Source organism: Pteropus vampyrus, unplaced genomic scaffold (assembly GCF_000151845.1).
Source record: "Pteropus vampyrus isolate Shadow unplaced genomic scaffold, Pvam_2.0 Scaffold1, whole genome shotgun sequence".
Lineage (NCBI taxonomy): Eukaryota > Metazoa > Chordata > Mammalia > Chiroptera > Pteropodidae > Pteropus > Pteropus vampyrus.
In genome coordinates this window covers 10,040,092-10,050,157 of record NW_011888782.1, presented here as the reverse complement: position 1 = coordinate 10,050,157, position 10,066 = coordinate 10,040,092, and the positions used below count along the sequence as shown (strand labels likewise).

At 40.8% G+C, this 10,066-nt stretch overlaps 1 protein-coding gene across 2 annotated transcripts in view; it reads right to left on the bottom strand.

Annotated features, from left to right (window-relative positions):
• Positions 1–733, bottom strand: part of NR1D2 (nuclear receptor subfamily 1 group D member 2) — a 29,441-nt gene extending 28,708 nt beyond the window's left edge. The window contains exon 1 of one of the 2 annotated variants that reach the window (XM_011357445.2): positions 430–733. In XM_011357445.2, the coding sequence (XP_011355747.1) occupies positions 430–445 (16 nt within the window). In that variant the 5' untranslated portion in view covers positions 446–733. Of the gene's footprint in view, positions 1–235; positions 255–429 lie in introns of those variants that run through there. The other variant, XM_023531824.1, reaches the window with a different exon arrangement.
• Between the last annotated feature and the right edge of the window lie 9,333 nt (positions 734–10,066).

Here is a 10,066-nt window from a genome sequence, read left to right as displayed (position 1 = left end):
GGGGGGGGCCGGGCCGGCGCCGCCGAGCCGCGCTGCGGCGATGCAGGGAACCGGGAGGGCGACCGCGGGGCGGCCCGGGGAAGGACGGGGACTGAGCCCGTGGCAGATACGAAGCGCGCAGAAACCCACCCCGCCGGCTCTGGTAACACTCCCGGCTGCCGTCCTCCCCACCCGTGTCTGGGCGGCTCAGAGCGCCCCCTCCGCCGTCCCCAGCCCGCCGCAGTCTGGCTCTTACCTGCATTCACCTCCATGGTGACCGCGGGGCGGCCAGGGGAAGGACGGGGACTGAGCCCGTGGCAGATACCAAGCGCGCAGAAACCCACCCCGCCGGCTCTGGTAACACTCCCGGCTGCCGTCCTCCCCACCCGTGTCCGGGCGGCTCAGAGCGCCCCCTCCGCCGTCCCCGGCCCGCCGCAGTCTGGCTCTTACCTGCATTCACCTCCATGGTGCCCTCGGGGAGGGGGCCGAGGCCGTCAGCTTCCCACAGAGGGGGCAGCGCCGCCACCGCCTCAGCGCCGCGCCGCCCCGGGCTGGAGGCAGCGGTGGTCGCGGGGCCCCCTCATGGGCAGGGCGGGCGGGGCGCCCGGGACCCACGGCCGGACAGAGGGCTGCAGTGAGAGACAGCGGTGGCCGGCGAGCGGCGCTCCTCGCGGGGTCCCTGACAACAAAAGCGGCGGCGCGGCGGCTTCCTGCAGCCAGCGCACCGCGGCAGCGAGGGCGGCTGACGGGGAGGGCAGCCGCGACCATGTGACCCGCGCGCACACACCCCCCTCCCTCCGCCCCTCGGCCGGCCGCTGCAGCGACTGCGACTCCGCCCCCTCTCCGCGCCTGGTCTCCCCTTCCCTGTTCCCCTCCTTTTCCTCCGCTTCTCCTTTCCTTCATTCCCCTCCCTCTCCTATCCCCCATTTTCCTTCTTCCCACGTCTCCTTTCCCCTCTCTCCCTTTTCCCTGGCCGACCTTCTCATCTCGGGCTGGGAGCCTTCTCCATGCCCCCCTGCACCTTGTGACACCTCAGATCATCTGGGATGGTTACCAAGGACCGCCTCGTGGCACTGAACAGAGCAGCTTTTCAGGACCCCGGGCTGGGCTAGCTCGGGCTACTCCAACCCCTGACCTCTAAACGGTGGACTCTTGGACAGCCCATTTCTCTTCTCTCTGCATCCCTGGGTGATTTCATACAATCCCAAAGCTTAAATAGGCCTGTGTTTTGAAGATGACCAAATTTACATTTCAAACCGAGACCTCTTCTGAGCTCCAGATTCTTACATCTAGCAACCTTTTTGATTATGCCCCCTTGATGTCCCTTAGGCATCTCAAGTTTAAGATGTAGACAGATGTATGCATGTATCAAAACTCAGTGAATGCACACTTAAGATTTGTGCATTTCACCTTGCATGGAAATTTTACTTGGAAAAAAAACCTGGAAGCAAATGATGTGTGCTGAGTTATGCCGAGGGAAGTGCACTGATGTCTGCAATTTAAATGCATTACAAAAGCAAGATGGGCTGATGGATGGAGGCATGGGTAAATGGATAAAAGGATACTAAGATGTTAGCTGTAGATGTTGTATATAGATATTCATTGTAAAATTCCAATTTGATCTTCGAAAATGTTCAGTATAAAATGGGGGAAATGTAATATGTAAGGCATTTTTACATGTACAACACTCCTTCCCCATGTCAATCTTTACTATTTCGGTAAATCTGCCAGTTCCTGAAGCCAAATTAGGTGTTCTCTCTCTCTTCCTCCTCCTCCCCTCCCGTTTATTCTATTCGATCCATTAACAAATCTCAACTACTCTACCTTCATAATAGGTCTTTAACCTCTATGCTTCGCACCACCATCATTTCTTGTCTGGGCTAGTAGTTGTTCCTGGGAAACTGCTCTTTGTATCCACTTACAGTCACTACTCCCCGAAGTCATTTTTTTTTCTTAATGCAAATGAGATCTTATTATTCTGCTCAAATCTTCCAATAGCTTCTCATTGCACTGTGAAATAATCAAATGCTTTACTCTACCCTGCAAAGCCCTGCTCAAACCGTAGGCCCTACTTCTCTTTCCCAGGCTCTCTTGCCACCCTCTAAACACGGTACTCTAACAGCAGTGGACCTCTTCTCTTCCCCACCTCAGGGCTTTATCACTCTGTGTGATGCTGATGCAAGAATTCCCCAGGCTACACTTTGTTGCTTGCTTTTTCCACTTTATGTATCAACCACCATCTGCTTCTGCATGAGTAAAATGAGGTCAATATGAACAGTCTAGAAAACAGGAAAAAAAATCATAAAAAGGATACCACTCTAAAACTGTATGGTTCTGACTGTATGACATTCTGGAAAAGGCAAAACTATGGAGACAATAAAAAATATTGCCAGGGGCTAGGGAAAGGGAGAGATGTAAAGACAACAGAGGCATTTTAGGGCAGTGAAACTGTTCTATACACTACTGAGGTGGAAATGTGTCAAATGTACAACACCAAAAGTGAACCCTAATAGAAACTATGGACTTTTGATCATTACGATATGTCAACATAGGTTAATCTGTCGTAACAAATGTACCACTGTGGTGAGGAATATTGATAGTGGGGGAAGCTGTGTGTGTTTATGGGGACTGAAGGTATATGAGAACTCTCTATACTTTCTGTTCAATTTTGCTGTAAAACTGCTCTAAAAAATAAAGTATTTTAATAAGTGGCAGAGAAAGAGGATACTACCATTTACATTTGAAAAGAAGAGTGGAAGTGAAAATAAGCCACTGAAAAGGAATTAAGATCCACTTTTTCATCATAATGCCTATGAAATAAAATCTGTGTCTATAAATATGACGTACTTTGAAGGCCACTTCCGACCGGTGAGGCTTGTGGGGAACTATCAGAGGCTGTAAAGCTATAACCGAGGTCAGTCCCCAGCCACACCAATTGCTCCTGTAAGCGCGTTGAGCACGTCAGTGCCAGAGGAGGATGCTGAGCAGCACCTGGTTAGACAGTGCCCGAGTGCAGTACCTGCAGTGGAAATTGCCTTTTGCTCTTGTCATTCCAAAGAGCCTCATTTATTAACCCTGTGGAGTCTATGGCTGCATCTGTAAAAATTCTCAGACTATTCATAGAGAATTTCTACCTACTCCACCTTCCTCTTTCCTCTGTACAAAATAACCTTTGAATGAAGTGACTGTGTCTTCAAAAGTCATCTGTTAAAAAATGCAAATTATTTCCTGGGAAAACTACCTTAATAACCTTTATATTCCACTAACACCAGGGCCCTGAGAAACTGAACACAAGATAGGTCAATCTGAATGTGGATAAAGGAGGAAAGAACCTAAATGTTAAGAGTCCTCTAATCTCAAGATCAGGCACAATAGGCCAAGGCGCTCCAGAGTGAGGACCTGGATGAAGAAGAGGTATTGGAGAAAAAGAGAAAGGAAAAAACAGGGAGTTTCTTTAAGGTCAATTAAAAGCATGTAAGGTCACTCATCTAAAAATGTTCTAATGAATATTGCTAGTTCCCAATACCACAATGACATTCCACTTAAACTTTACAACAAAGTACTTTTTTGTGGTCTGTATTTATTGATACTTACCTATTAGAAATGAAAACAAAAGAATGCACAGCATATATGTCACAGCTCAGTGACATCATCACATGTCAACAAAAACAGCTTTGTCAGTTTCCTCTGCCACAGCAAATCACAGTTGCTATTCATCATAATATTTGTTTTACCTTCTTTGTCTCTTTTTTTCTTTACTCTTTTGACCATAGTACCAGCTTCTATATCATCTCCCAATTCTGCATCAAAGTTTGCCCCTATTGTAAGTTCAAAGTTTTGTCTATGCTTACTTTTTAACTAGAAAAATATTCTAATTACATTATCAGTAAAAGATAAACGTGTCAACTTAATTACCAATTATGACTTACATAGGTATCACTAGGTAAATCATGTCTTCTCATTTTGTTTTCATAAAATATTCAAATAAATATATTACAGTATTCTCTGCACTTAGAAATACATCATTCAGACTGAATCAAACCATCAATACCAACAAGATCAGTGATGTGTTTATCTGCAATACTAGAAATGATGCACACATCCAACACACACTACAATGCAATATCTTACAAGAGGCAGTGTTTAGAGCGAACTATATAGTCCTACCAAGAGTCAAGTTGTGTTTAACAGGAAAATATTTTATACTGTTCCAGTCTTTACACTTAAATATAAGTTAGTTAAAATTAAATAAAATTTAAAATGTAGTCCCTCAGTTGAACTAGCCATGTTTCAAGTGTCAATAGTCACATTTGACTAGTGGTAACCATATTGGTCATTACAGATTTAGAGCCTTTCTTACTTTTCCTGAATCGGCATAATAATTATTCTAGATTGTCCACATTGTATAAGTTTTCAAATTTATTGAAATAAAGTTGTTTACATTATCTCTTTAATCTCCACGGGTTCTATAGCTCCTCATTCTTAATTTTGTTTATTTGTGTTTTTTTCCCCTTAATAGGTGCTACTAGAGATGTATCTATTAGCTTTTTCAAAGGCTGAATTTTTAGCTTTATCGACCCACTGTATTTGTTTTCAATTTCACTGATTCTGCTCTTTATCTTGATCTCCCTCCTCCCATTCTCTTTTACTCTGATTTTTCTAATTTCTTAATTTGGACATTTATCCTACCAATTTTGCTTCAGTTGTCCAGAGTCAGATTCTCCTATAACTAAGGAAACCTCACTGATACAACTGCTTTAACTCCTTCTCACCTATTATAGAGAATATTCCAGTTAGTACTGCTGTGTAACAAATCACTCCATAACTCAGAGGTTTAAAACTGCAGCAATCATTTTACTATCTCTGGGTCAGAAATTTGGGGAGCTCCTGACTGGGCATTTCTAGCTCAGGGTTTCTTCTCATCTGTGGCAATCAGAAAGTAGGTGGAGCCAGAACATCAGGGGGCTGGAGCAGCTAGAAGCTAGTATAGCCTTTCTCTCTCTTCAGGTAGGTAGTTGCAAGGCTTCTCCACATAGTCTACAAATGGGCTGCTTGGGGCTCCCTGGAAGCATGGTGGCCTGAGGAAAGTCAGACTACTTACAGGGCAGGTCAGGGCTCCAGTACATGACAGAAGTTGCATCACCTTTTCTGAGCAAGCCTTGAAAGTCATGCAACATCAATTTTGCTGCATTATTGGTTACAAAGGAGTTAGAAGCACACCCAGATTGGAGAGTGGGTACATAGACCTCATCTCTTCATGAGAAGAGCATCAGGGTCATATTCTGAGTAGCATATGAGATATAATATATTATTGCAGCTACCATTGTTCAAACAGGGAACAAATTTAAAAAATAACACATATACACAGTCCACCTTGACTTGAGGACCATCTTACATCAAAGCTTTAAGATTTTTATCCCCTTTATATGGCAGCATTTTCTAAGTGTTGATATAAGGAGAAAGGAGATCCAGAGAAAGAAGTTAGTCAGATAACGAGTGGAATAAGAAAGGTCTCCACACCACATGATGGTTCCACTCTATTTTTTGGTTTATTCTCTGTGCAGTTGAAGGTCAACGGAATGATATTTCAAATACATACCCAGTCTGTTGTCTATTCTGAGTCCTTTATTGTCCAACATCAATAATACTTTATGGCATTGGACTGTAACTGCTTTTTCAGAGAAGAATCTAGTAGGAAAAAGTAATGAATGCAATCTACACGTTACATAAAAATCCAGGACAATCCACAACAGAAACCATCTGGCCAAGATGCAAAGTGGGAAAATAGCTAATGCAATTTGGAAACCCTAGTTGAACTTTTTAAAGTGCTCCATTGATTTAATCACATACTAAACAAAAATTAGAAAAAAATGAGAATGGAAATGAAGAAAGAGTTGTGTGGCGGTTCAATCAATAAAATGCTGTAAGAAATGCCTGATTATCTTTAATACTATCACAGTTTGAAAAAAAAAATCTGCAATACTGCTTCCAGCAGTGGGGTTGGCAGGGAGAGAGTAGACAAAAACATCAAATACAAAAAAAGCCAATTCTAACAACAGGGTATGCTACCAAAAGAACAATACATTTTGCTGATTCTCTAATTTTCCTATCTAATCTTCCTATTTATTCTTTTGAAAACTCATCTAGTTGAGAATCCCTCCTAGCAGTGAAATCTGTCCTAGTGTGACCTCCATTAACTAACCATTCTCCTAAGTTCTCTATCTCAAATTATCACCAGCACTCAAAGAGGACTTAGAGACTCAGATGTCTTCCTTTTCAGCAATCAATTCCTCTCTCCTCAGCCTCAGTTTATCAGCAACTCTCCTCAGCTGGTGAATTCTTCAAGCTTTATTCCTTCATTGGGATGGTAACCCAGGCTAGTGGTTCTCAAAGTGTGGTCACTGGATCAGCAGCATCAGCATCACCTGGGGACTTGATAGAAGTACAGTTTCTGGGGTTCCACCTCAGACCTAATGAATCAGAAACTTTGCACGTCGTACCACAACGTGTGTTTTAACAACCCCTCCAGGGGATTCGGATGTGCTCAGGTTTGAGAATATAGGCTTAGAAAGCCAGTAGCACCTACCACCAGAGAATTGATCAGCCCTGTATTCCAGGGCTATAGGCCCATGTGACTAAGTGTATAAGGCTAATGGCTGCCTCTTTCCAGATTTTCTGCTCCGTGCCTCAAAGTGAGTAGGATTTGTGCCCTGCAATATATATGTAATATGATAGGATGTAATGCGACAGGATAGAATTCAAAATGCAAAAAAAAGAAAAAGAAAATGTAGTCATGAATTCTTTGCATAAATGCAAAGCCCAGATTGCCTGGGCTTCTAATTTCACTTCTTCCTCCAGGCTTGGATTTATTTCTGCCCATAAACTCTAGAAGAAACTTGCTATTCTTAGTGATCGGTTATGTTTATCACCAATAAGTCTTTACTAATTATCTATCTATAGATTTATTTATAAACATTCTAAAAAAAATGTATTTCTAAGGCTTAGATCCTTCTCCTTTCTGGCTATAGAGGAAAAACAAAATGTTTTAATAGTGGTAACGATAGGATGGTCATTTAAATCTCAATCAATATCCAGGATCATCTTTTAGCTTCTACATTCACATAAAACTCATTTCTCCTCCTCTTCATAATGCAGTTCTATAACAAAAAATTGGGGAAGAATTTCCACTTATAACCAACAGACTGCATACTGAATTTTCATATGTCTGGATTCCATTGTTTCAAGGCAACGCATTGGGAGGTCCAAAGACTTTACAATTTGTGATTAACATATTAGGCTTTTGGACCAGGAATGATCTTTTATGTATGGGCCTTCTCTCAGTCTTAAAAGAGAGGCCAAATGTAATTTCTGCCGATCGAGCCAAGAGGCATATTGGTCTTCTACTCTACTATCTTGCTATGCAAAGTACGGTCCTGGACTAGCAGCATTGGCATTACCTGGGAGCCAGTAAGAACTTCAGGATCTCAAGCCCCACCGTAGACTTACTGAATTAGAATCTGCATGCTCACAAGGGCTCCAGGTGATTTGTATACATAGTGAAGTTTGAGAAGCCCCGTTTCACTATACCTAGGAGACAGGTTTTACAGCATGAGTGTCTCCTGAGGGATGTGGTAAGTAGCTTTCTACAATGTCCCCCAATGCCCCCCGCCTCCTGGTATTCGCTCCCTTGTGTAATCTACTTTCCTTGAATGTAAACTGGACCTGTGAACTGCTTCTAAAAATAGAACATGGCAAGAGTAATGAATGTCACTTCTGAGATTACATTAGAAAAGACTGAGAAATCTTCCTCATACTCTCTCTTGACTCTTCTCACCTGCTCATCCTACAAACTGCAATGTTGGGAGCTGCCCTGCTGGATCCTATCAACTTGGAAACTCTTGGAAATGGATCTTTCCCCAGTTGAGCTTTGAGATAACGTCAGCCACACCTAACACCTTGATTTCAACCTGTAAAAGACTCTGAAGCAGAGAATCCTGTTAAGCTGCCTGCAGATTTCTGCCCCACGGAACTGAGAGAATAAATGTTGTTTAAGCCATTAAGCTTTTGAGTAATCTGTTACTCATGGTAGATGACTAATACAAGGAGCAATCAGCAGATCAAGGACATTATAAGTTCAGCTATCGTCCAGACTCCTCTGAAGTCATAGGAAACACCATCTAGGTAGAATCGATACCTGGGAAAAAGATTTTGAGTCTAAGGTGAGTAATGAGACTGAAAACAGTGGGATTGGTTGAAAGTTTGTATAAAGGAAGCAGCAGTTTCTACCCAGCACTTAATAGTGAAGCTTTACAGTCAAGGGGGCTCCCCAGAGCTGCCCAACACATGCACGTGCGCGCATACACACTGAGTGTCTTATCAGCTTTTTAATGCTTTGCTCAAATATAAACAGATAGCAATGGAGCACTAGACTTTTGAAAGAAAGATTCTACTGTAATAGAAAGAAAATAGGAACTAAGAAACAATATAAGAAGCAAGAAAAATATTCTCTATTGTTGGAGAGATAAGGGAAGATAGAGCATCCATGAAAACTGGGTGCTACAAAAAAGGAAAAAAGAACAAGTAAGAGTTCTTGAAAATTAGAGACATCATAGAAAATAAAAAATGTATTAGAAAAGCTGGAAGTCGAGGAAATTATCATTAAGCAGAACAAGAAGATATTAGGGGCATTTTTTTAACTTAAAGATTAATCCAGGAGATGTAGTACAAGTTTCAGAAAGAAAATTATCAAAAAATAATAATTCAGGAGTTTTCCTGGAATTAAATGAAAGGGTTTCCAGACTAGAATAATGACAGACTATCCTGCACAAATAATGAAAAAAAAAAAAATAATCTTCAAGCCATGTCATGGTGAAATTTAAAACATCAGGGATAAAGGAAAAATCATAAAAATATCCCAAAAGAAAAACCAGATCACATACAAAGCAATAGAAATCAGAATATTATCAGACTTCTCAACAGCAGAACTGAACACCTAAAGAATGCCTCCAAAATTCTGAAATAGAAATGCTTTACCCTAAATCTCAAAACTCAGCCAAATCATCTATTAAGTGCAAGGGTAGGATAAAGATATTTTCAGACAATTAAGTTTTCAAAAAAACTCCCTTCATATATACCTTTTCTTAGAAAGTTACTAAGGTGATTTAACATAGGTTAGGCGGATAGAAGGAAGTGTGTGTGTGTTATATGTGTGTATGTATGTGTATATATCATGTGTGTGACAAGAATGTGGGTGTGCCAATATAACCACACATGTGAAAGGTAGGAGAGGAAGGAATGTGTGACAGGAAAGTGTTATTTAAATTCTTATCTTTCATAATAGGAAGTCAATAGATAATGCCTAAAATTTATGAATAAAAGAAATAACATTTTAAGGATATCATTTAGAAACAAGAAGGAAATGTTAAAAGAGTTAAAGCTGAGGACAATGTGAATTTATTAGTTTGATGAAAATAAAAATTACTTTTAACACAAAAACTGTCCAACTCCCCTTAAGCACCACTATCTTCCAAAATAACAAGAAGACGTGCAGCTGAACTACAGCTGTTATTAGGTGTCTCAGTTGCTTTTTCATTGGTCTTGTTTCTGGTTAGACTATTACTGATGAAAATCAGTCTCTTTCTTCTAAATTAAAAGAAAAAGAATCCTTTCACGCTATAATTCCATTTCTGGGAATCTATCCTAACAAAATAATCATAAAGACAGAAAAATCTTTATGTGAAACTATATATAGCACTGTTTACATATTACTACAAAATTAGTAAATCCTTAACTGCCAACCAAAGCAAACATGAGTAAATTGCTCTCAACTTTTAAAAAGAATATTTATGAAGATGAGGTAATCATGTAAAAATGTTGATAATCTAATGTTAAGTGAAAAAATCAATATTAAAAATTATTACAACTGTTTTTTTTTTAATTCTATGCATTAAAAAAGAAAAGACACCAAAAGGTTTACAACAGTTTTGTTTCAATAGCGATATTATGGGTGATATTTTTCTTTTTTACTTTGTACATTTTCTGAAACACTTCAAAAATTTATATTAATAGTATAATAAAAATACTTGAA